We start from the raw sequence: 27,707 nt of genomic DNA on the forward strand, positions 1-27,707 counted from the left end.
AATTTTATTGAATTTATTTTCCTGTTTATTGTGATATGAAATCATATTTATCAATAGAATCCAGCAGTGATGTCATCGAGGCTTGACATCCTGCTGGAAGTGACATCAGCAGTGAGGCTGTGACATCATCATGTCAGACGTGTCAGGACACGAAGGAGCAGTTTGTGTCTCTGACACAAACAAACCCTCTCTGTGAGTTACATCCTGAGTCGTTGACATAATCTCCTTCTGTAAAGAATCAAAACAAAGAAATAAAATCAGAGGTCTGTGCTGTAAATGTTTTCTTCTTCTCTAATGTAAAAAGAACAAACACAGTTCTTATAAAGACCTAAGATCACATGACTTCAGTCAATATAAAAACCAAACACATTTCATCAACAGGCCCACTTTCAGTTTGTACCTCCACAGTATATCTCCATACAATCTTCTCCTCCTCCAGAGTTGTTTGGTTCTCCACTGGCCCAGTTTGTGAAGTCAAACTGGGAACCATCACTCCACTTCCACACAGTTTCCTGGAAGAATAAAGTTCAGTTTGTTCTGATGTACTTTGATGCATCTATGCTGAGAGTGCAGACATGAGACCTCTTACACCACTCGAACACAACGAAGGTTCATTTTGTTTGTGCAGGTAAAAAATGAAAAGAAAAGTCAAGTCAACAGCAACATCTGTCTCCAGGAACAAAGTCCTGATTAATCAGTCTGTCACATGTTGACCTTTGAATCAAACTGATGAATATGAAGAGAAACATATGAAATATCAGAAACAGCTGCAGCTCATCCTCTTTATCTGTGAAACACTTACATTCTCTCTGTCGTTGCCTCCAACCCAAGCTGGTGTATACGACCCTGCTGCTTTGCGAATGAGCTCTCTGATGAAGGTGTACTCAGCTGTGCTGTGGAATGAGGCCAGATTTCCACCGAGTGTCTGACAGGAACACTGAGGAGGAAGATGAGGTGCACAGAAGATGAAAAGTGTGAGAATGCATTTAAAATCAGTCAAAGACAGAAAGTCTTTATGTCATCAGTGATGCAGCGACAGCTGCTGTTATTTCCTGATGTACCTCAGCATCAGTCCAGGTCTTCATGCTGCTTTTAAAGATGAAACAGCGACCTCCAAACCAAGTCCAACCAGCAGGGCAGGAAGGAGCTGCAGCATGAACGCAAAGTTAAAAGGTCAATAATCAAATTAAAAATTCCTCAAAAGAAAAAATAACTTCTGAAACTTCACCATGAACTTCAGCTTAGAAAAGATTTAATAAGAAACACACATTTATTTATGTGTTAATTTTGTAACTGACTCACTGCAGCAGTGAATCTTTAGTGTGACACTGAGTGTAATTAATGTTTAATAATAATTTACTTTAGTTAATGTTCTAATTTTACAGCAGATGCCTCCACAGCGGGACAGAGAGATTCACATGTTTGTGTGATTTTGCATGTTTCACTTTTAACTTCTACTGATCACATCTGGGTCTTTAAAGCTGCAGAGCGTGAATGTTGACCCCCATGATCCTCCGGTGGGTCCTGTTTAAGGTCGAGGTTTAAGTCTAACAGTGAGTGTGCTTTTACCATCAGGGCCTTTGACTGTGGAATGACCTGCCCGAGGAGAACAGGCTCCAACAATCACAAACCTCCTTTAAATTACTTAAAGCACATTTTAGAGAAAACAGGCTCCTAGCACAACCTGGGTCTCGAATGAAGTCGAGAGGAGACCGGGCACTTGCAACCGTGGCACCCAGACTCTGGAATAACTGCCGAGTCTATCACGTCTTAAAACTTATCTTTTTACATTGGCTTTTGGTTCTAACCAGTTGGCTGTTCTAGCTTGTTGTGTTGTTACCTATTGTTTGTTGTCCTGTTTTATTGTGTCTTTTAATTGTCTCCTGCTTTTACTGACTGTGAAACACTATTGTTGTTTGAATATGTGCTGTATAAATAAAATTTGATTTGATTTGAATAGTGCTTCAGCAACTACAGACACATTTAGAGATAAACAGTATCAGTGATGAATTCCAGTCTGGATTTAAACCACGTCACAGCACCCAAACTGCCCTACTAGGAGTTTTCAACGACCTCCTTCTAATCGCTGACTCTGGGCGCTCTGCGGTCTTACTTCTATTAGATCTGACGTCACCTTTGACATGGTCGATCATGATATTCTTTTGGCAAGGTTAGAACATGTAGTTGGCCTTACAGGAAATGTTCTTTCATGGTTTAAATCATATCTTTCAGAGAAGTCCTTCTCTGTCACAGTGGGTAAACATTCCTCTTCTTCTGCCCCTGTTCGCTGTGGTGTGCCCCAGGGCTCGGTGCTGGGTCCTGTGTTGTTCTCTCTGTACATGCTGCCCCTGGGCTCCATTTTTGAAAAACATAATGTCTCTTTTCATTGCTGTGCTGATGATATTCAAATCTACCTCCACTTGACTGGGGATGTTTCATCTTCACTACATCCTCTGTGGGGATGTCAAAGACTGGTTACTATGTGACTCTCTTACCTTAAATGAAAAGAAGACGGAATTATTGTTTTTGATAGAAATATGCTTCTGGGACAACTGACTGGCACACTGGGGCCTGTTGCTAACCGCCTCACTGATGCTGTTAGGAATCTTGGAGTTTTCATGGATACTTCCTTCAAACTGGATCAACAGGTGTCCACTGTGTTAAAAAGTCGCTTCCATCAACTGCGCCAAATTTCTAAAGCTAAACATATTTTTACTGCAGGAAACGTACAAAGAAAGAGAAGCTGTGTTCTCACCACACTGAAGGTTTGCCTGAGATCCTTCACATATTACACTTTGGCCTGAAACAGACACAGATCCCATAGAAACTGTAATCATTCATGTACAGATTGGGTTCATCAGTCATTTCTAATCACAGGTTTAACAGAGTCGTTACGTGTGAAGCAGTCGTAGGTGGTCTCCAGGTATTTGCAGACTCCAGGATCATAAGTAATGTTTGACTTTATGTCACACTCGGTTTTTCCATCACAGCTGCAGGGAGACAGAAACAGCTAGTTTTCAGCTCAAAGATATGAAACAAGTTACTTTCAGGTAATCATTTACTTCCTGTTAGTTTGAGTAAAGCTGTTCAACAGGTTTTAGTTTGTTTCTTCTTTTGAATCAAAGGCTCACTTCTACCATCCCACAGTGCTCACCTGTTCCTCACGTTGTTCACAGCGTCACCGTGAGAGCAGATTACTTCACCTCCACATCTGTACTCAGCTGACCTCACAATGATCATTCCACCCACTGTTATACAGACACAGTATGAGAGAAAAGGAACAACTCAACACAACATGCAATAATCCAGGTTTCAGGCTTCAGTTTCAGACTCAGATGCTGCAGATCCATAAATAATGAGGATTGTACCTCTGTACACCACCACAGTGGATATTACATTAACTCTGATCAAGGAGGAAACTTTAAGTCAGTGTTTTTGTTTCTAATCTACATCAAATGTTTCTGAACTTTTATACACAGTCCAACATCCTCAGAGCTTTTTTAAAGAATAAATGCACTGTTGGTTTGTTGATCAGGAAAATACAATTTAAACTGAAAATAAGCAGCTGTGCATAAAAAGGCTGTAAACTATAAACAGTTCATCCAATACTTGTTAAGTTTGTTGAATTTAGCCTGAGAGTCTGAATTTGATCTGCAGTGAATTCTTGGACACTATTTTCCATCTTACCACAGCTCAGGCGATGAACACTGAGGCCGTTAGAGGTGACCACTCTCCCTGTGGATATGGGGGTCACAGGAGGAGAAACTTGAGCTCTGATAAAGCCTGAAATAAAAAATAAATTGTACATTTCTGATAAATTAATGGGGAATGTGTTGATCATTTTCTTGCTGAAGGTGAAGCTACAGCTGGTCCCTCATCTTACTTTAGTTTTCCCTGATGGATGTGAAACACGGTTAGTGTCAGCGAAGCTTACAGTAACCTCTGTCTGCTGAAGCTGCTGGCTGATTTAGCTCCAGGGTGGACAACAAAGATCACATTTTGTAAAGAGTGCAGAGACATAATATCTATCATGTTATTATCTATCTATATTCAACATTGCATCAATACATTTGTCAAAAAATGTCTCTCTGTGCAAAATGTGTTCAAAAACATAAACAGCTGTGGGATCCTGTTAGTCAGTGATTTGAACCGAGGGAACAAATCGTGGCAGGATCAGCCTGATGTTATTTGTATCCTGCTGTAACTTTACTGTATAAAGAGCAAACATCTCCAACATGTCAGGAGCAGTTAGTCATTACAACAAGTGTTTGAACTAAAGATCAAGAATGTGGGATCCTGTTTGTCTGTGATTTGAAGAGCCCAGCGCTGCTCCCGACGCAGGGAAACCAGTTCTGCAGGGAGACCGACCTCAGCACCTGTGCAGGTGAAGCCAAAGGGCAGATTTGCTTCACCATATTTTCTCGTCTTTGGCTCAGAATGAAGTTGGTTTGGAAACTTATTCAGCGATGCTTCATCTCCTGCTTTGCGTTTCTGTGGCCGCCCCGTGCTAGCAGTGTCCAAGCGTTTTGTATCCCCCCCCCCCTTTTCATACCCCCCTGCAATGGCTCTGTGCCCCCTCCTAGGGGGCGGACCCCACACTTTGAGAAGGTCTGCTTTAAATCAAAATTGATTTAAAGGATTGCAATCCAAAGCCTCTATCCCTGATTTCCTCACATGTCAACAAGGAGCCCCACAACATCCAGAACCCCCCCCACCCGCCCAGCAGCCACCAGACAGGTTTCATTTCATTTTCACTGGGAACAGAAATAAGATTTTAAAAAGGTGTGTGTGAAGGATAGAGTTTAGATTTTAGATCACACAAATACAATATTTAGTAGTTACAGACAGAAGAAGAAGAGGTGAGCTCTAATAATGAGAAAGTTCACAGAAAGGCTCTTTGTGACCAGAATATAAGAAGCAGTAAAACAGCATTTACCTGAAGTGATGAGTGAACAGGTTGCTGCCAGCACTGAAAGAGACAGAAAGAAAGCTCAGTGTCAGACTGTGTGTTTGATATCAAGTTGAATTCACCTCAAAACATGAAACAGAAATGAAAAGCAAACAGGAGAAAGCTGCTGCTTTCATTCACACCTGGATTCTTTGGAAACTCTTTCTAAACAGCAGATTTCAATGACACATTTATTCTCTTCATCTTTCCAACTTTTGTCAATAAACTTATTTGTGTTGACAGTTTGACTTCAACTCTTCAAAGTAAATGATCAGCCATGAATTGCTCTCAGGACTCTGTGAAGCCTAACTGTCCTGCTGAGGTGATGCAAACATGTATTTAGGATGTTAGATGAACTGATCCAATAAAGCAGAAAGAAAAGCATGTCACAGTACAGCACAGTGGAAAGCTAGAAAAGGATTAGACTGAACATGTGCAGCTGATTTCATGTATAAATAAAGGATTATCAGTGTGTTGTACTCACACAGTGTGCTGCTGAGTCCGGAGCAGAGCATCATGTTAGGAGATCTGGATTACAGTGAAGAGCTGATGGAGGATCAAACACAGAGCTGCTGGATTCACTCTGTTTCAGTAACACCTGTGATGTACATGCAAAGCACAGCCAATGGAAAAGCAGAGTATCCTCCTTCTCACGTGCAGGATGTTGGATGTTTGGAATGGAAAAAGTATGAGAAAAAGAAAAAACCAGGATGTGAATAAACAACATGTAAAACAGGGTGCAGCAGGAACACAGCAGGAATATATTTGTGTGGAAAATTTTCATATTTACATGGAACATCTCCACATGTCTCTCTGGTCAGAGACCACAAACGAGACAGTGTTTGTGATGCTGAGTCAACAGTATTATATTGTAAGTGTTTAAAGAGAGGTTTCCATTGACTGTGACTGTGTGAAGAACTGTTGAAAGTTCCTGAACAACACAACATGCCATTGTATGGCAGCTGCACCATTGTACACTATCTCTACTTTTAACTTTCCTTTTTGCTAAAGCATATAGTTGGGACCAAACACTCCAGGAACAACAAGTAGGCCTGCAGAGCGAGAGCGAAGTGCTCTAATAGGGTGATATGGTACCACAAGGTCATTAAGATAAGATGGGGCCTGATTATTTAAGACCTTGTATGTGCGGAGCAGGATTTTACATTCAATTCTGGATTTAACAGGGAGCCAATGAAGGGAAGCCAATACAGGAGAAATACAGCATTTTGGATTAACTGAAGGCTTTTCAGTTAATCTGCTTCATGCATGGAGAGGGAGACATAGTCTAAGAGTTCTTCTGTCTCCTACTACCTGAACTGGGTCGAGGAACATCCTGGGACAGAGCTTATCCACCCGCTTCCTCTCAGCTGTAGATAAGCTGCTGTTCCCACAAACAACAACATAGAAGATGGCCGACAGCACCAGAGAGTCTAAAAAGGTCTTCAGGAGTTCCCCCTGCACTCCAAAAGATCTCAGTCTCCTCAGCAGGTAGAGTCTGTTCTGACTCCTGACTCAGTGTTGTCTTAAAGACATTCCTGCAATTTAATTGGCTACAAAGAGCTAGGTTGATCTGCATACCCAAGAAGTATGCGATGCCTTGTAACGATACCTTGAAGAAGCATTTAAAATATAAACAGAACTGGTCCCAGCGTGGAACCCTGAGGAACTCCATTATTAACCTGAGAATGTGAAGAAGGCAAATTGGAGTCTGTTAGACAGACATCACTGAAGTCACTGCGGTGCAGAAACTTTAATACCTACTGCATGCTCTGATCTCTGTAGTAAAAGTTCATGGTCATCAGTATTGATATCAGTATTTTTTTCACTCTAATAGTTAAGATTTTATTTGTGAAGAAATTCATGAATTCGTTAATAGCTGAGATTAAAGGAATGTTTGGAGCTCTGTTTGTCATCCTGGCTACAGACTCAAGTTTGTTCTTATTTTCTTAAAAATCAGTGATGAATAGTAAAATGGGGTAACGACGTTACGTGGGTAACGACAGCAAGACCTGGAGGGGCGTGATTGGGAGGAACGGCCTCCCTGATCTGAACCCGAGCGGTGCTTTGTTATTGGACTTCTGTGCTAATCACAGTTTGGCCATAACGAACACCCTGTTCGAACATAAGAGTGTCCATAAGTGCACGTGGCACCAGGACGCTCTAGGCCGTAGGTCGATGATCGATTTTGTAATCGTATCACCAGACCTGCGATCATATGTTCTGGACACTCGGGTAAAGAGAGGGGCTGAGCTGTCAACTGATCACCACCTGGTGGTGAGTTGGATCAGGTGGCGGGGGAGGACGCTGGACAGACCTGGTGCACCTAAACGCGTAGTGAGGGTGTGCTGGGAACGTCTAGCAGAGGCCCCAGTCCGCGAGATCTTCAACGCACACCTCCGGCAGAGCTTCAACAGCATTCCGAGGGAGACTGGGGACATTGAGTCCGAATGGACCATGTTCAGCGTCTCCATTGCCGAAGCTGCTGCATTGAGCTGCGGCCGCAAGGTGGTTGGTGCCTGCCGTGGTGGTAATCCCCGAACCAAATGGTGGACACCAGAGGTGAAGGGAGCCACCAGGCTGAAGAAGGAGTCCTATCGGGCTTGGTTAGCCTGTGGGACTCCGGAGGCAGCCGACAGGTATCGACAGGCCAAGCGGAATGCGGCTCGGGCAGTGGCTGAAGCAAAAACTCGGGTGTGGGAGGAGTTCGGAGAGGCCATGGAAAAAGACTTTCGGACTGCCTCGAAGAGATTCTGGCAAACCGTCAGACGTCTCAGGAGGGGAAAGCGGTGCTCTACCTGCACTGTGTATAGTGCTGGCGGAGCGCTGCTGACGTCGACTGAGAAAATTGTCAGGCGGTGGAAGGAATACTTCGAGGACCTCCTTAATCCCACTGACACGTCTTCCGAGGAGGAAGCAGAGTCTGGGGATGAGGGGAATGACCCGCCAATTTCCGGGGGCGAGGTCACTGAGGCAGTTAAACAACTCCTTGGTGGCAGAGCCCCTGGTGTTGATGAGGTCCGCCCCGAGTTCCTGAAGGCTCTGGACGTTGTAGGGCTGTCCTGGTTGACACGCCTCTGCAATGTTGCGTGGAGATCAGGGGCAGTACCTGTGGACTGGCAGACCGGGGTGGTGGTCCCCATCTTTAAGAAGGGGGACCGGAGGGTGTGTTCCAACTACAGGGGGATCACACTCCTCAGCCTCCCTGGAAAAGTCTATGCCAGGGTGCTGGAGAGGGGAGTTCGTCCGTTAGACGAACCTCGGATGCAGGAGGAACAATGCGGTTTTTGTCCTGGTCGCGGAACACTGGACCAGCTCTTTATCCTCTCGAGGATACTTGAGGGTGCATGGGAGTTTGCCCAACCAATCTACATGTGTATTGTGGACTTGGAGAAGGCATTCGACCGTGTCCCTCGGGGTGTCCTGTGGGAGGTGTTGCGGGAATATGGGGTGTCTGGCCCATTGCTACGGGCCATTCGATCCCTATACAACCGTTGCAAGAGCTTGGTTCGCATTGCCGGCAATAAGTCGGACTCGTTCCTGGTGGGTGATGGGCTCCGCCAGGGCTGCCCTTTGTCTCCGGTTCTGTTCATAATTTTTATGGACAGGATTTCTAGGCGCAGCCAAGTGGCGGAGGGCTTTCACTTTGGTGGCCTCAGAATCTCATCTCTGATTTTTGCAGATGATGTGGTTCTGTTGGCTTCCTGCCATAAAAGACATCTACAGGAAGTGGTATCTGAAAAGGGCTGGGAAAATCATCAAAGACCCCAGTCACCCATCACATGGACTCTTCACCCTCCTGCCCTCTGGGAAGCGCTACAGGAGCCTCCGGACTAAGACCACCAGGTACCGGAACAGCTTCTTCCCCACAGCTGTCAGACTCCTGAACTCTGCCTCCTGACATCTGACCCACGTTAAACTCATGGTCTGAACATACACACACCCACAACCACCTACACACCTTTCTCACTCACTATGTGATAACAGACCTCTCTGCATTGAATCATATCTGTTATTAACCTCTGTCTCTCTTCCACAGCATGTCTTTATCCTGTCTTCCTTCTCTCACCCCAACCGGTCGCAGCAGATGGCCCCGCCCCTCCCTGAGCCTGGCTCTGCCAGAGGTTTCTTCCTGTTAAAATGGAGTTTTTCCTTCCCACTGTCGCCAATGTGCTTGCTCATAGGGGGTCATATGATTCTTGGGATTTTCTCTTTTTACCATAGGATCTACTTTACAATATAAATTGCCTTGAGACGACTGCTGTTGTGATTTGGCGCTGTATAAATAAAATGTATTCGAACTCAACTGAATTGAAAGCTGAAGGCTCTGCTTCCCATTGTATGGAGCAATCACATGTAAACCAGCAGTCTGAGAGCGAAGAGCTATATTTGTCGTACGGCACTGTAAGGTCATTAGGATAAGATGGGGCCTGATTATTCAGGACCCACAAAGTCACTTGGAGGGATTATTTTTCCTGGTTAAATGATGATCTTCTAAATGAGTGCATTTCCTGTGCAGCTTTTTCCAAGACTCCTTTTTTTGTCGTGCAGTGTTTGAATAAATCCTGTGATCTACATGCAAACCCATTGCCAGTTGACGTAATAGACAGGGTGCGGCAGGAGTACAGCTGGGAACACATTTGTATGGAAAATATTCTGATTTGTATGGAAAATATTCTGATTTGCATTGAAAATCTTTGTTCTAACTCACAAAGGAGAAAGTGTTTCAGTCCATGGGTCAAAAGCTGTAATGAAATCAGCTCGTTGGAAAAACATCTGTTAGAGAGTGGACTCAGGCGCAGAGCTTAGAAATAGAGACAGTGCGTTTATTTACAGTGCAGCAAGGTGACAACAGTTCAAATGTGTGTGACCAAGTGGTCGGCGGGGTTCTAAAAGAAATAATAAAATGACAACGCCACCTAGGGGAATTCCACCCCCAGGAAATATATGTTTAAGAAAAATAGATAAAAAGAGGCCGCACAGATTCAAGGATGCACACTGAGGCAGGTTGGCTCCAATATTAAAACAGTTTTATTTATAGTAAAAGAAATAAAGAATAAAATATTAGGAGAACAAAATGTTGACAGTGCCCTAGAAGTACAATAAAACAATGTTGGAACTTGGACTTACCAGCAGCCGTGGACCCAAAAGAAAATCACACAAAAAGAAAATCACTGCAGCCCACCCGGTGCTGTACAAAAGAAAGTGTGAAAGCGACCCACCACCTGAGGTCCCAGGGCCACTGGCACGTCCTCCGTTCACTGAAATAAAACAGAAAAATACGTTAAAGGAAGAAAAGGACGCTGAGCGTCTGGCTCGCTACACATCATAAAAAAACTAAAATACACTTTAATAACTTTAATAAAAGAAATCGCACACACACACACACACACACACACACACACACACACACACACACACACACACACACACACACACACACACACACACAGATCTTCAGTCATGTATCCTGTGCTTCACAGTAACTGTAATTTTATTGGTTGTATTTGTGTATATAACCCCCCACCCCCCACCCCTGTCCTGTATTTATTGTTCTTATTTGTCGCATCTGTGATTACAGCAAAAACATACACTCAACAAAAATATAAAGGCAACACCTTTGTTACTGCTCCCATTCCCCATGGGATGGACGTAGAGACCTAAAATTCATTCCAGATACACAATATAACCATCCCTCCCAAACAGTGGTCACAAATCAGTCCAAATGTGTGGTAGTGGGCACATCTGCTATATTGAGATAATCCATCCCACCTCACAGGTGTGCCACATCAGGATGCTGATCTGACATCATGAGTAGTGCACAGGTGTACCTCAGACTGCCCACAACAAAAGGCCACCCTGGAATGTGCAGTTTTTTGACCTGACTCCAGCTCGTCGCCGTAACAGACTTGTGTGGGCAAATGCTCACATTCGATGGCGTCTGGCACGTTGGAGAGGTGTGCGCTTCACGGATGAATCATGGTTCACATTGTTCAGGGCAGATGGCAGCTGAGAATGTCCCAGTTCTTGCATGGCCAGCATACTCACCGGACATGTCACCCATTGAGCATGTTCGGGATGTGCTTGACCGGCGTATACGACAGCGTGTACCAGTTCCCACGAATATCCAACAACCTCGCACAGCCATTGAAGTGGAGTGGACCAACATTCCACAGGCCACAATTGACAATCTGATAGACTCCATGCGACGATGTGTTGCACTGCATGAGGCAAATGGTGGTCACACCAGATACTGACCGGTTCTGGGTCCCCAGACCCCCAATAGCGCAAAAAGCTGCACATTCCAGGGTGGCCTTTTGTTGTGGGCAGTCTGAGGTACACCTGTGCACTACTCATGATGTCAGATCAGCATCCTGATGTGGCACACCTGTGAGGTGGGATGGATTATCTCAATATAGCAGATGTGCCCACTACCACACATTTGGACTGATTTGTGACCACTGTTTGGGAGGGATGGTTATATTGTGTATCTGGAATGAATTTTAGGTCTCTACGTCCATCCCATGGGGAATGGGAGCAGTAACAAAGGTGTTGCGTTTATATTTTTGTTGAGTGTAGTTACAGGCTTTTTTTTACCTTTTAATTTTTAATGGTTTAATAAAGGTTCCATGAATTTTTCCCCCATCTGGTGGTACAAAGTGGTATTACAGCCCCATTTATGATGACCAGTACAGTACATGTGAGCATGACGTCACATTCTGTTAATGTTTGTTCATTTGGGAAAGTTTAGGTCACTGCTTTTGTAAGATCAAGTGGTTTGTAGCTTAAACCCACTCGCTGCAACGTTCAAGACAATTTACTACACAGCAAAAGCAAGACACAAGTAGGGAAAGTTCTTTGTGTTACTCATGCATGAGGGAGGCCTGCCTGGAAGTGTCGTTCCACCCACTTGACCTCCGTCAGACTCTCGTCCGCTCCCCCGTAACACGGCTCTTTTATTGAGGTTACATGAATATACATAGGTTCATTAACATATCACGTATACATACACACACAGAGTACCTTGCCTGTGCGTTGTGTAAGTGTGTGTGTGTGGGGGGGGTACGACCTCTCCCATGCCCCCAGGGTGTGGGTGTGCATGACCAACATGACATTGATTATAAAACTCTGAGCATATATGAGAAGATATTTCTAAGCATAAATGACAATCCACTATATAAACCTGACATCAAGCTTCTTTCATCTGTGACAGCCAAAATAAAGCCCATCTTATCAAAGCAGCTTTTTGAGACTGTAATCCTGCCTTTGTTACATCTAGGCTGGATTACTGTAACGCACTTTACTGTGGGGTTAGTGATGCATCCTTTAGATGTCTGCAGGTGGTGCAAACTGCTGCAGCGCGTCTTTTAACTGGAACAAAATAATCACATTACACCACTGGCTATGATGTTCACATCCTGGACAGGGAGGAACGCTGGTTTGAGGGCGGAGTCAAGGAGGCCATTTACGTGAAAAGGGAAAGACCATCTCTGAATGGAGGAGGGGGCCTAAGGGTACATCTGTCACCATCTTACATGCTGTGATTGCAGCCATTCCCCAGCTCTCTGTGAATGGGACTCATGGTTATTGATCAGTGGTCATGAGAATTTGCATAATTAAGATTAAGGAACTGACCCCCCAGCCCATTGTTCCTCAGTGGGCTGGTTTCAGTCAGTAGATGCAGACGTGAGCGTGCATGTAAGACAGGCCTCTTCTCTTTCTGAGTTTAAAACTCTTAAGACACATTTATTTGCTCTTGTAAGGGGCTGACTCAATAGGACTTTTTAACATGTTGTATTATTTTATTTAATCATTTCATTTGTTGTTGTTGTTTGTATATGTGCAGCACTTTGTGATCTCTGGTTTTGTGTTAAAGTGCTTTATAAGTAAAGCTGGTAAAGTTGCAAAAAAAGATAAATACATAACTTTACACAAATATGATTAAGCTTATTCTTTTCTTCAGATTTAAACATAACTGCGTTATCAGCATCAGGTGATGAGATCCCAGGATCAGAAGTACTGATGGTGTATTTATGTCACACAGGTTTTTCCATCACAGCTGCAGGGAGACAGAAAGCATTTTGAGGTTTATTAAAATGATCAGATGATGATTTGAAGCATGAATGACTCACTTTCAGGTCAACATTTCAGTTCCTTTAAATTTATTGAATTTATTTTCCTGTTTATTGTGATATGAAATCATTATCAACAGAATCCAGCAGTGATGTCATCGAGGCTTGACATCCTGCTGGAAGTGACATCAGCAGTGAGGCTGTGACATCATCATGTCAGACGTGTCAGGACACGAAGGAGCAGTTATGGACCTCTGACACAAACAAACCCTCTCTGTGAGTCACATCCTGAGTCGTTGACAAAATCTCCTCCTGTAAAGAATCAAAACAAAGAAATAAAATCAGAGGTCTGTGCTGTAAATGTTTTCTTCTTCTCTAATGTAAAAAGAACAAACACAGTTCTTATAAAGACCTAAGATCACATGACTTCAGTCAATATAAAAACCAAACACATTTCATCAACAGGCCCACTTTCAGTTTGTACCATCACGGTTTATCTCCATACAATCTTCTCCTCCTCCATAGTTGTCAGGTTGTCCATTACCCCAGTTTGTGAAGTCAAACTGGGAACCATCACTCCACTTCCACACAGTTTCCTGGAAGAATAAAGTTCAGTTTGTTCTGATGTACTTTGATGCATCTATGCTGAGAGTGCAGACATGAGACCTCTTACACCACTCGAACACAACGAAGGTTCATTTTGTTTGTGCAGGTAAAAAATGAAAAGAAAAGTCAAGTCAACAGCAACATCTGTCTCCAGGAACAAAGTCCTGATTAATCAGTCTGTCACATGTTGACCTTTGAATCAAACTGATGAATATGAAGAGAAACATATGAAATATCAGAAACAGCTGCAGCTCATCCTCTTTATCTGTGAAACACTTACATTCTCTCTGTCGTTGCCTCCAACCCAAGCTGTCGGATACGACCCTGCTGCTGTGTAAATGAGCTCTCTGATGAAGGTGTACTCATCTGTGCTGTGGTATGAGGCCAGATTTCCACCGAGTGTCTGACAGGAACTCTGAGGAGGAAGATGAGGTGCACAGAAGATGAAAAGTGTGAGAATGCATTTAAAATCAGTCAAAGACAGAAAGTCTTTATATCATCAGTGATGCAGCGACAGCTGCTGTTATTTCCTGATGTACCTCAGCATCAGTCCAGGTCTTCAAGCTGCTGTTAACGATGAAACAGCGACCTCCAAACCAAGTCCAACCAGATGGGCAGGAAGCATCTTCAAAATGATTGCAAAGTTAAAAGGTCGGTGAACAGATTAATGGTTCCTCAAAAGAAAGTAATTTCTCCCCATAAACTTCAGAACAGAAGATGAAGAATTTCATAACAGACATCTGTTTCATTATTTTTCATGTGTTCCTAATAAACTGTCAGTTGAGTACATGCCAAAGCAAAGCAGTCAATCGTCTCATGTTAGAAGAAGCTGAGCTTGAACAATGACTTTCATATTAACGGCTGGTTAATTATGTAACTGACTAACTACATCAGTACGACACTGCCTGGGTCTTTCTAAGGCCTCAGGTTTGTACAGCTTGTTGTACTTGTTAGGCGTCCCATCACACTTCTCTGCAGTTCTGATAGTTGGGTAACTTCCCTCCTTTCTGCCTCTAGTTTTCGTCTCCACTGAGGCTTCTGTTCTTGTGTTCATCTGATATTCAAGGATCCCTGTTGCTGTGTAGATCAGCTGGCTGTTTGCAGTGATGGTCACAGAAGGAATTTTATTAGTGTGCGCTCAAATATAGGACTTTGTAGGAATGCTTCAGTGTTTTCACATTTAATTAGCAAATACAAGCACATTTTTGCTTTGCACACCGCAGAGTGAAGGCAAAGGACCAACAAGCGCTCAGCATCTCTGGGAACTCCTTCAAGACTGTTGGAAAACCATTTCAGGAGACGACCTCATGGAGCTCATGGAGACAAGGCCAAGAGTGTGCAAAGCAGAAATCAAAGCAAAGGGTGGCTGTTACCAAGAATCTAAAATATAAAACATATTTTGAGTTATAATTCTACATGTTCATTCATAGTTTTGATCCCTTCAGTGAGAATCTACAATGTAAATAGTCATGAAAATAAAAAAATAAATGAATAAGGTGTGTCCTGACTATGTTGATAAATCTTTCATGCTGAAATGAGCAAATGTAACAAGTTTTACATATTTTTATGTTTTTGTAAAATATATACAAGTATTACAAAAACAAAAAACATTGTTGTTTCTCAAACTGTATTTTGGGAAAGACATTCAAATTCATGTGTATTTTCAATTAAATACGCATAAATTTTCTAATTAAATATATTTTTAAATCATCCAAGCAGAAGGCTTGGATGATTTGACATGATATAACCTGTGTCTTTGTGCTTATCTAGTCTCTTTTTTCTGACTACCTAATTTTAATATTGTGTTGATCGGAGCTCCTGTCATTTTCTGTTTTGCATTTAACCTTTTTCTTTTAATTCTGTCTAGGGCTGTGTGATATGACCAAAATCTCATATCCCGATATAAAACATCTATCGTCCGATAACGATATAAATCACATAAATGTAACATTTTCTGTAAATTCTGTGAATCTCGGGCAGCTCGACTTGCCTGAAGTGTTTCCAGCTGGGCATCGTGTAGCTGGAGTCGAGTGTTTTAACCGATGCATGAAACGATAGATTTTTAGACACAAGTTGTAACGGCGCCGTTTTCTTTGTATTTATTACACGGCGTGCTGCGGGGAGAAGCCTGTTCTAACGTTTGAGTCTAAGGTTTATTTTTTAGCACCTGGCGGCTCTTTTTTAATTCTCATCCGTAAATAATCTGCATCTTTCACGTGATTCAGTTTATTTTGAAAAGTCTCAACAGGATCTTGAGCTTTATTGTGAAAGGTTTATGTGGAACAAGCGGACACGCGATGCTGTTACCGTCGTTGTTGCTAATGACAACGCATAAAAACAGACGCTTGTCCGTCCGTAGTGTGGTGATATTAAATATAAGAGAAAGAGAGAACTTTAAGAAATGAATATAGCCACTACAGTGACCATCAAACCATGAACAAATATTGCCGTAAACCGTAACCAGGAAACAAACGACAGCGTAAAATGAAACGATCGACGTTTTTACATCTTCATCCGATATATATCGTTATATCGAACAGCCCTAATTCTGTCTGTTTGATTTTTACTTGTATGTGTCTTTAATTTGGTCGGAGGACTTTATAAACTCTCCCTTTTAATGTACTTTTATTGCAAAATGTGTTCATCTCTCAACTTCAGATTGTTATTAAAGAACTGTTACACTGATTTACTGCACCATCTTGTGGTATAAAGCGGTATCTCTGCCTTATCTTCAGTTGGTAAACACAACAGATGTTCTGTTCTCCACATTCTGTCGATGTTCAGGAAACATCAGCGAATAAAACAGAGACGTTTTTTATTTACGATGTCATTTTCATTAGCTTACTTGATAAGCTTATGAAAAAAAATTCAAATTCAAAATTTATTTGTATGGCACATTTAAGAACAACAGAGTTGACCAAAGTGCTTCACAATCAGTTAAAAACAAGAAAAAACTGTAGAGAAACAAATATACACATATGTGTGTGTGTGTGTGTGTGTGTGTGTGTGTGTGTGTGTGTGTGTGTGTGTGTGTATATTCTTATATTTTGATTTGATCTGTATTATGGTTTTACTGGAAAGCACTTTGGTCTTTAAATGTGGTATACAAATAAATTTGATATGTTATGATATGAATTGTTGACAATGTAACAATGAAAGACTATTCGCCTCACAAATATAAACCTTACATCACTCTAATTCATTGCTCACCAGTCTAAACAAAACATTCTTCGAGATTCTGGTTTGACTTTCAGAGCTCTTAGTGGACGATCAGTGAGCCTTTACAGCCATCAGCAGGTCCCTGAGGTCATGTGATCAAGAGCTACTTATTGAACATGACAGGAGGTTGAAAACTAAAGGAGACCGAGTTTTGACCACAGTGGTTCCCAGACTCTGAAACTCTCTCCCTCTGAGCCTGAGATCTCAGTCGTGTCTTTCAAGAACCAATAAAAACTCAGTATTTAGGCATGTGTTTGGATAACTTTTTTTTATGCTCTGTTATTTTTTGGTGAAGCACTTTTTGATCTCTGTCCTGAAAGGTGTTTTATAAATAAACTTTTACTTACTTACTAAAGACGTTAGTAACAACAACTGAACAAAGTTTAAGCCACATGAATAATAAAATGTGGGATGAAGCTCAGTTCACATGAATTAGCCAATCCATGGTGCCCAGTCTTCCAAAAGTCCATACAGAGTCAGGCCTGTCATGTGTGAGAGCCTGGACCCTCTTCACTTTGTGTATAGAGGTTTTCCATGTGACATCATCACAGGGAGTCATATGATTGGTGAGATTTTCTCTGTTTTGTTTCTATTATTCTAAGGTCTCTACTTTTTTTATACAAAGCAACTTGAGGCAATCTGTTATTTGGATTTGGTGCTGTATAAATAAAACTGAATTGCAGCACTTTTAAAACTCAGAGGACTTTTCACACATCAAAGGAAAAACATCAGCTGGTGCAGTATTTTTTAAAGCAGGTCTAACACTGCAGCATTTAGGAGAAAACAGACTAATAGATTTTTACATTTTGTTTTGGAGTATCTATATATTGTGATCAGCATCACTGATTTCTTCATCAAATTACATTTTTCCATAATTAAATTCTATAAAAATCACAGGATTCTGTTTTTTAAGACTTTCATAAACATCATTTCAATTTGTTCACTCAGGATCTGTAAAAATAAGCTGACAAGATATTCATGTCAGATTATTGAGTCTTTTTCAGCAATGACCTTTTTATGAGCACAGGAATGAATGCAGTCTAAAGGTTTCAGGTTCTTACCCTGACAAGTGTAAAACACCTCCAGGTACTTGTAGGTGCCGCCACAGGGGTCTCCAAACACTGTGTTTGATGCTCCAACAGTACAGTTGTTCTGCCTGTTACACCTGTGAATGCAGGTCAAAGGTGAGTCAGCAGAGGACTGAAGTACGTCGTGTCATCTGAGAGAAGATGGAAAGAGAGTCAGCATCTCTACCTGTTAGTTACATATTCTGCACTACTGGGACTCGAACAGTGAACATTTTGGAGCTGAGGGTCAGGACGTCCATGAGAGCATGTGGTGTTGTCACGGCGACCATAATTCGCCCAGGAGACGACTATAACCTGTCCTTCACCTGAGGAAGAGTTCATGAACTGTAACCATGTTTGTAGTTCTATCAAATGAATCCACTAAAGTTACAATAAATGAGAAAAATAAATCTGACCACACTGAAGGTTCGCCTGAGATCCTTCACATGTTACATTGTGGACTGACAAAGAAACGCATCACATTAGAAACTGTAATGATTCATGTACAGATGTGACTGATTGTTAGCTGATAATCACACATGTAACAGACTCTCTGGGACGCAGGTGAAGGTGGTGTCCAGGTAGGTGCAGACGCCGGGATCAGAAGCACTGATGATGTTCATATTTATGTCACACACTTTTCTTCCATCACAGCTGCAGGGACACAGAAAGCAGCTCGTTTTCAGCTTTGTTAAAGTGTTTCAGAGCTGCTGCTGTTTTTATTCAAACAGTCATTTGTTATTGAAGATCTTAAACTACCTGTTCTTGATGTGCTGAGTGCCAGTCTGAGAGCAGGTTTGTGTATCTGCACATCTGTACACAGCTGACTGCACAGTGATCACTCCCCTCTCTGTTATACACACACAGTATCAGAGAAAAGGAGAAACGACATGTAGTAAAGCAGGTTTGATGCACTTTGTGTTTTAGACCCAGCAGCTGCAGTCACATCCATAAATGTTAGTCCGACCTCTGTACACCACCACCGTGGATTTTACATCAAACCTTCTCTGATTGGTTGATTTATTTGTCATGTTAAGAGTTCCAGTGAACATCCAAGTACAAACTAAGATGTTTTATGTGCTAAAGTTTGAATGAACTGAGGGAACAGTGTCATGGTCCGGGTGAGTACAGCTGTTTGGCCTCTGAGCTGCTGTCTCCACCTTGGGGTGGAGTTACTGTACAGTGGCGTCTCCTCAGCTGTGGGCGACTGAGCTGTCAACATTTATGGACCAGCGCTCACTTCACTCTTCGCCACAAGTTCTGCTTCACCTAGTCAGTGTTGCTTCAGACAATTAACAGGTGATTGTGCAGACTGAGACTCACTGTGTTTTGCCCATAGCTCACTATCTGGGCCCACGTCCTCATTTTAGGTTTGACAGCGTTTAGTATTGAAAGTTGAATGCTTGGACATTAATTGAGCTGCGGTTTGGGGAAGGCCTGGAAGGGGACTGGCGACGGCTCCCGGGCCGGGCAGATCCCCATGCACTAAATAGGAGTGAATCTGCCCCTCACCCGGACCTAGTACTCCCTTTGTGTCCGCCCTCCGCCCGGCAAAATTCGGTGATGTTTTCCTGGACACTTTCCCCCAGGCCTAGGCACTAAATCCACTCTCCTCCCGTTACAGCGCACTGAGACTCCCGGTGCATTTCCAGCGTCTCCCCTCTGTGCTCTCGAACAGAGTGTTTCCATGAAGATTTCAATTACGCTGATTCATAGTAGCAGTCAAGCCCTTGTTCCATGTTAGGTTTATATGCTTAGAAGACAACGTTAGTTCATAGTACGTTGCAAATCATATCTTGACGTTTTTGCTTTTGAGAATAAATCCTTGTTCATGTTTTCGTGGTGTTACGTGGAGTTCTGCATTTGAGCCCTCCAGTCAGCTCGGCCGTGACAAACAGGCCTCACCTGGCCATGAAACTGCTGTCAGTCAACTATCTGATTCCTGCTGAGCAAAAGGAGCGACTGTGTATAACAGAGGCAGCAACACGTGCCCACCTGGGGCCCGTTCTTCGTACGTCGCTTACTACATCCAAGATCAAATGACACATCCAAGATCAAATCATCGCGCTAACCGTGAGCGCGCTAATCCGGTTCCCCGAACACACCTGCTGTTGACGATTACTACAGCTGGACGCAGTAATGTGACATCACTGGGTGTCGTAAAAGGGGCTACGCATCGATAGTAGAAACATTGATCGGCAACCCGCTGATTGGTCGGCGAAAATGTCGAAGGGGCGCGCTCGGTATTTTCCGGCAGCAGAGCAAGAACTCTTGAGTGAGGGATTTCAGGAGTTTCAGAGTTTAATTAAAACGCAAGGGAACACTGCAAAGGCTGCAAAAGCAAGGAGAGAGGGCTGGCAGAAAGTTGCTGACAAATCAAACTCGTAAGTAATTTAATAATAATAATAATAATAATGGATTGGGTTTATATAGCGCTTTCCAAGGCACCCAAAGCGCTTTACAATGCCACTATTCATTCACTCCCACATTCACACACTGGTGGAGGCAGCTACGGTTGTAGCCAGGCTGCCATATCGCGCCATCGGCCCCTCTGGCCAACACCAGTAGGCGGTAGGGTAGATCTATCATATGACACTATATTGTCCAATATCATATGGCATTATATTATATTATAATATGTTATATTATATCCCCTTTCACATTAGAGCCACAACAGGACCCACAAGAACATGGGAACAAGTAAAAGTGGAATACAGGAGTATTCTACAGAATGGTAATATTTATCTCTTAGATTGCTTTGCGTCTCTTGGCAAGGTAATACTGGCCTGTAATACTCTGTTAGTTTGTTCATAACAGCAACCAAGAAAAGGGCAGAGGAAAAAAAGACAGGTGGTGGTCCTGCACCCCCTCGTCAACAAGTTGGTTAAGTAAATAATACCCTCACGGGAAAATCGATATCTCTCTATGAGCACACTGTCGCGCTGAGCTAAAGGATCCTGTCTGTCCCGCAATATACGCTGAATTCTGAGGACTCTCCTTATCAATCTTGCACCTTCCGCAATGGGTGGCTCGCGTATACGGACAGGACATGGCTGCGACAGACTTCCCAAATCCACCTTCGCTTTTATAGCCGTGGTCTCTCATCTTGATTACACGAAGTAATTTACAATTGCTACTCTGAAATATGAATTACATCTGTAATAATCACATACATGTAATAGAATGTTAATAGTACATTTCCCTTTTTTAGGAAATGACCTGTATGTATCTGTGTGACATCAATAAAAGGATCAAGTGCTGCATTATCTTTAGTTACATTGATGTTATTTATTTGTGGTGAAACAGTGGTGGAATATCGCTGTTGCTTTCGTATGATGACGCGGACATACCTGCGTGGCCGCGATCTAATCCTGTTTACATAAAGTGAACCTGCTCCCGAGCAGGTTTACGCTTACGGCTCTGTTGCTATGACAGCAAGTCCCGGATGAGCTTCGGGGAACCGAACGATCCAGGATCACGCGAAATCGTCAACAATCTAATCCGGCTAACCTACTTAGCGAGGTACGAAGAACGGGCCCCTGGTCGCCTGAAGGGACCGTGAGAGTCGCCCACAGGGCATGCTCTGAAAATACTGCAGGTTACCATGGAAATAAAAACTGAATTTAAATGTGTGGCTGTACTTTTTTAACCAGTAACATCTGGATTACTAGAGATTTGAATGGTAAAACTGATTTTCTGTGTATGCACTCAGACCTGTCTGAGGTCAAAGTTCAGCATCATGAAGATAAACTGCCATTTTTCTCCGCTGAGATAAGAAAGCAGGCGCAGCCCGAAGGAGGATCTAGATGCAGTTTTTACCCCGACAGAAAAACATGGCAGAAAAATGTTCTGTTTTCACAGTGAGTGGGAGGCAGAGCTCTTTTCTACAACAGCTAAAGAAACGTGAGCGTGTCTCACTTGTGGGACGACTGTGGCGACGAGAAAGTGACACAGTGGAGACACACTTCAGTGCATGTCACACAAGCCTCCGTGCTAACTACCCACCTGACACACAAGCAGAAAAAGTCTGTGAGGCAGCTTTGAGCAAACGTGAGTTTTTTGAGGGGCAAGAAAACCAACCATGGAGCTGTTATTGAACAATCTGTAACCTCAACATATCAAAAACCAAGGAACCAACTGTGGACTTCAGAAAAGCTCCCAACATGTCTGATGCCACAAACATTAAGGTGGAATATGTGCAACCCTATAAATATCTCGAGACGATTGTTGATTCAAGACTGTCTCCGTGTTTGTTTTACTTAAGGAAGCTGCCTTAGACTGTTTCTCTAACAGCATTAGAGAAACAGCTTTGTCCAGGCTGCTGCTGTTTATTGACTAATCTGTAGCAACTTGCACACGTTTATCTCTTTTTAGGTATTAATGTTTTAAACACTTTATTATTTAGTAAATGTAATTTTATTAACTCTCAGCTGGCCTGGTAACGCTTTGGTGTCCCCCAGACAAGCTAAAGGAGCTGGCTGGGGAGGAGGAGGTCTGGGCTTCTCTGCTTAGGCTGCTGGTTTTTGGAGACTATTTTCCATCTTACCACAGCTCAGGCGTTGAACACTGAGGCTGCTAAAGGTGATCACTCTTCCTCTGGATATGGCCGTCACAGCAGGAGGAACGGGAAGTTGTGCTCTGATAAAGCCTGAAATCAAAATATTAAAAAACGTAATATGAGGGTAAAGCAATGGAGGGAAATGTAAAAGTAACACAGAGAAGGCCGGCCGTCTTTTTTTCTCAAAAGGTTTGATGATGTAGTGAAAAGGCTATTTGGTTAGCTAACGTAGCTGTTTAACTGCTAACAGGCAGGAACACGCTGTGTGCATTTTTTTAAGTGATTAAAGTCAGTAAAAGATTACAGAAACACAGAAACTGCATTGAGCTGTAAGTTTATTCAAATATGGTCTCTAAGCAGATTCTTACTCTGGATGGCATTACCTCGGCCTCCAGTAACGCTGTGAGGAACCTTGGAGTCATTTTTGACCAGGACACGTCCTTCAACGCACATATTGTTAGGATGCCTGGGTCGTTGACCCGGGGTTTTTGAGTTTATTATATTATTTAGAATTTCTAGTCTTTGGTTTCTTTGAGTTCTGTCTTATGGTTTATGTCTGTCTTCTCTAGTTGCTCTGTCTCCCCTGTCAGCTGTATCCCCTTGTCTAGTTGGCGTCTCTGTGTATCCTTAGATGCTATATCCCCGTGTCCAGTGTGTCTGCCCTGGTCCCACGTCTCTGTTCCCTCTGTTGCAGTGCCTGCGAGTCTGTGTCTTTAGTTCAGACTGTGTCATGTTTCCTGTTTTATTTTGAAGGTCCTTGTCTGAGGTTAATGTATCTGGTTTCGCTTCCCCTGGTCTCGTTAGGCCTGATTTGCCCCAGCTGTGTTTCCCTCCTGTTACCCATTCCCTGATTGCTCCCTCTGTGTATTTAAGCCTTGTGTTTCTCTGTCTGTGTCGTGATCTACTGTTTTTCTAGCTGTGTGTTCTGTCAGTCCTCTGGTGTAAGTTTATTTTGATTTCCCCCCCCCCCCCCCCCCCGTTATGTTATATTTGAGTTTAACATTAAAGCTGTTTTGAGTTCACATCTGTCTCCGGAGTCTGCACCTTGGGTCCTATTCCTGTCTGCACACAGCCGCTCATAACACATATTAAACAAATATGTAAGACTGCTTTCTTCCATTTGTGCAACATCTCTAAAGTTAGAAATATCCTGTCTCAGAGTGACGCTGAAAAACTAGTTCATGCATTTATTACTTCCAGGCTGGACGACTGTAATTCATTATTATCAGGAAGTCCTAAAAACTCCCTGAAAAGCCTTCAGCTGATCCAAAATGCTGCAGCAAGAGTCCTGACAGGGACTAGAAAGAGAGAGCAGATTTCTCCTGTTTTGGCTTCCTGTTAAATCCAGAATTCAAAATCCTGCTCCTCACATACAAGGTCTTAAATAATCAGGCCCCATCTTATCTTAATGACCTTGTAGTACCATATCACCCTATTAGAGCACTTGGCTCTCGCTCTGCAGGCCTACTTGTTGTTCCTAGAGTATTTAAAAGTAGAATGGGAGGCAGAGCCTTCAGTTTTCAGGCCCCTCTTCTGTGGAACCAGCTTCCAGTTTGGATTCAGGAGACAGACACTATCTCTACTTTCAAGATCAGGCTTCAAACTTTCCTTTTTGCTAAAGCACATTCACTAAACATTGAACGTTGGATAGATGTTAAGATCTTCTCAATATTTGGTCTGCCGGTCCATCATCTGAACTTAATCTACAATTTGGACGTCCAACCATGACCCAACCTGGACGTCAATATGACGTTTAACATTTGAACTTTGGACTTGGTAATTTTTTTGGACATCATGTGCACGTCTATGACAGGAGCAGGGAATTTACATGATTAAAAGATGTAATATATATATTTTTATTTACAAATAACATTGCTGTTATCAACATGATACACGTGAATATAAATATTTTTTTATTTTAAACTTAAACTTTGAAATAAAAACATTCTTATGTGTTAACCTGTTGATTTATTGAGAACATGTGGGGTTTTTATTTGTTATGTTACATTTTCCAGTTTTCATTTAACTGGTTCTGATTTAGTGCTCACAATGCATGCGCGTATCGAGGCTTGCTTCATTTATGGGAGGAGCTGAAAATGATGACGTCCGAAGCCTCGCTGCCCGGCTGTACCACGTGACTGGTTCATGAAGTGGTTTGAACTTTGCCGCGAGCTATGACAGCGATATAAACCCTCAGTCTTCATTCAAAATGTGGGTGTTTGATGGAGAGTTGCGGTTAGTGAGAGTTTGGAGACAGTTTGGAGGTTTATGAGAGTGAGGAGAGAAAGTCAGGAGAGAATGGAGCCAGCTAAGAAGAGGAGGATGTCCTCCCCTGTGTGGGAACATTTTGATCTTATTCCTCCCAACAAGGTATGTAAATTTCTACAGAAGATGTATTTTCATAACACTGATGGTGCAATAAAACCTATGTTAAGCTGTCTGTACTTTTGTACAAGGTGAAGTGTTTGCTATGTGCCAGGGAGCTGGGATATAACAACAACACCTCATCCGTGCTTAGGCACTACAGAGCTTTGCATGAGAATAAGAGGAACACCGATTGTGGAGCAAGACCAGGTGAGCCATCAAATGCCATGATAATATAGCATGCAGTAATGTTACTAAATGATATAACAATATTATACAACTGTTATAAGTTACGTGTGTGATATTTATATTTGTGCTTTGTCTTTATTGTCTTTCCTCAGGAGAACAATCTCAAATAGATGAAGACCTGGTCAGCATGGTGATTGAGGACTCCCAGCCATTTAGCATTGTGGAGGACAAAGGATTCAAAAGATTTGTTAAATCATTAAATCCCAGCTATGTTCTCCCCACTAAAAAGGTCATAAAAGCAGTGAAAATGTAGTTTTTACAGAATAAAATGTGAACAGGCAGGACTGAGGCTCAAAGCCTCAGTGTGTAGCTGTCCATACCTCAACGTTACAAAAGCACAACCACTGTCCACACCCCAACCACACCTCACCTCACAGTAAATGATCATTTCCATTTCAAGCATTTCCAAATAATCATTTCCCATACTGCCAGTATAAATATACACAGTATACTGCATCACTACAACATACATGTTTTACACACTCCTTTTGTTGTTGACATTTACAGGCTGTGTGCAAAAGGCCACACTCTTCAAATTCATGCCAGCTATTATTTTTACGTCCAGTAGGTGTCCTGCTAGAGCAAATGAAGCTTCAAGAAGCTTTGCGCTGGGGTGAACCAATTGGATGAAAAGCTTCAGTGCTTCATGAAGCTTCATCTGCCCATCACTACATTATAGGTCATGGATTTGCTGTGTGGCAGGCAGCATGTTGGACCAAAAAGCAGGACTCATAAGCAAAAGGGTTAACTAAAAGAGGCAGCTTTACTCTAGTGGCAAATAACTCACTTCAAATACAAACCTTAACTAGAAAAGAGAAAACAAACCAGGAACTGTGACTAGAAAATGGCTGGAAACACAGAGGGTGTAAGACAACAACAGACAGAGGAAAACACAGGGCTTAAATACACCAGGGAGTAACGAGGGAATGGAAAGAAGGAGGGAAGCACAGCCGGGACTAATCTGAAATAAAGAGATAAAGGAAGCAAAGCAGAACACACTGACATAGGACACAGACTGTCAAAGTAAAACAGGAAGTACGAGGCATCCACAAAGACGCAGACTAGACAGAGACGTGGAAACACGACAGACTCTGGAACAGAGACAACAAGAAACACAGAAACAAAAGTACCAAGATGTGGGACACAGGGAAGAGAGAAAAATAAGACTACACATACAACACACGGAGAACAGAATTAAACGTTCATCAAGAACATGGAGGAGGCACAGAAACAGAAGAGACACCTAGAAACCAGGAACTACAAATAATATACAAACAGGAAACCATAATTCAAAGAGTTTAACTTCAACCAAAAACACAAACACGGGGTCACCAGACTCAGTGCCGTGACAATATTAGACTCAGTGGGCTTCTGTCAAACTGTAAAAGAACCCACTTTAATCACACTCTAGATCTTGTGTTAGCATATGGCAGAGAAACTGAACATTTAACAGTTTCCTGAAAACCCTCTCCTGTCTGATCATTTCCTGATAACATTTACATTTACACAGCAGTGGAGAGTGGACTTTATCACAGTAGATGTCTTTCTGAAAGTGCTGTAACTAAGTTTAAGAATATAATCCACCCACTGTTATCATCTTCAATGCCCTGTACCAACACAGAGCAGAGCAGCTATCTGAACGCTGCTCCAACAGAGGTCGATCATCTTGTTAATAATATTACGTCTTCACTGTGTACGACTGTAGACACTGTAGCATCTCTCAAAAGAAAACCTCAAATCAGAGGAAGGACTTGACTCCTTGCTGTCGCTCAAACGTGCATCTAGATAACTCGCAAGCTGGAGAGGACATGGCTCCTCTGATATAAAAGATCACCAGCCTGGAAAAGTTGTTTTTGCTTTATAAAAACCTCTCTGGTGGAGAGAAATAAAAACTAGTGATATGTGAAGGTTGTTCAGTAGTTGCACAAGCAGAAGAAGAGCTCAGGTTCAATGATTAGCATGATGGAAGTATAAAGTTAACAGCAAGGCTGAGAAATATAAGAAGCAGTAAAGCAGCATTTACCTGAAGTGATGAGTGAACAGGTTGCTGCCAGCACTGAAAGAGACAGAAAGAAAGCTCAGTGTCAGACTGTGTGTTTGATATCAAGTTGAATTCACCTCAAAACATGAAACAGAAATGAAAAGCAAACAGGAGAAAGCTGCTGCTTTCATTCACACCTGGATTCTTTGGAAACTCTTTCTAAACAGCAGATTTCAATGACACATTTATTCTCTTCATCTTTCCAACTTTTGTCAATAAACTTATTTGTGTTGACAGTTTGACTTCAACTCTTCAAAGTAAATGATCAGCCATGAATTGCTCTCAGGACTCTGTGAAGCCTAACTGTCCTGCTGAGGTGATGCAAACATGTATTTAGGATGTTAGATGAACTGATCCAATAAAGCAGAAAGAAAAGCATGTCACAGTACAGCACAGTGGAAAGCTAGAAAAGGATTAGACTGAACATGTGCAGCTGATTTCATGTATAAATAAAGGATGATCAGTGTGTTGTACTCACACAGTGTGCTGCTGAGTCCGGAGCAGAGCATCATGTTAGGAGATCTGGATTACAGTGAAGAGCTGATGGAGGATCAAACAGCTGCTGTCCAGAATAAAACTGTGTATG

The 27,707-nt window shown here is 42.5% G+C and overlaps 1 protein-coding gene and 1 long non-coding RNA gene across 4 annotated transcripts; one reads left to right on the forward strand and one right to left on the reverse strand.

Annotated features, from left to right (window-relative positions):
* LOC309696769 (L-rhamnose-binding lectin SML-like) lies at positions 1 to 27,680 on the reverse strand. 3 transcript variants are annotated; one of them, XM_082518159.1, is made up of 12 exons: positions 27,600 to 27,680; positions 27,104 to 27,136; positions 22,456 to 22,557; positions 18,669 to 18,759; positions 18,460 to 18,563; positions 18,326 to 18,370; positions 18,097 to 18,235; positions 17,904 to 18,007; positions 14,163 to 14,248; positions 13,904 to 14,038; positions 13,502 to 13,613; positions 1 to 228 (listed from the first exon to the last, which is right to left on the reverse strand). In XM_082518159.1, exons 1-12 carry the CDS (start codon positions 27,631 to 27,633, stop codon positions 143 to 145), a joined length of 1,071 nt encoding a protein of 356 aa, XP_082374285.1. In that variant the 5' UTR covers positions 27,634 to 27,680; the 3' UTR covers positions 1 to 142. The 3 variants fall into 3 exon arrangements, with proteins under 3 accessions (XP_082374285.1, XP_082374284.1, XP_082374286.1); XM_082518158.1 differs by lacking the exons at positions 13,502 to 13,613; positions 13,904 to 14,038; positions 14,163 to 14,248 and adding exons at positions 401 to 512; positions 803 to 937; positions 1,062 to 1,147 and having other exon boundaries at positions 2 to 228; XM_082518160.1 differs by lacking the exon at positions 1 to 228 and adding an exon at positions 13,183 to 13,329.
* On the forward strand, positions 24,634 to 25,838 carry LOC309697416. Its single transcript, XR_014273824.1, has 3 exons — positions 24,634 to 24,837; positions 24,924 to 25,041; positions 25,173 to 25,838. It is a non-coding gene; the product is annotated as an uncharacterized lncRNA (long non-coding RNA).
* Positions 27,681 to 27,707: the final 27 nt, after the last annotated feature.

This window comes from Aulonocara stuartgranti (genome assembly GCF_965226115.1).
Source record: "Aulonocara stuartgranti genome assembly, chromosome: 20".
NCBI classification, from domain to species: Eukaryota; Metazoa; Chordata; class Actinopteri; order Cichliformes; family Cichlidae; genus Aulonocara; species Aulonocara stuartgranti.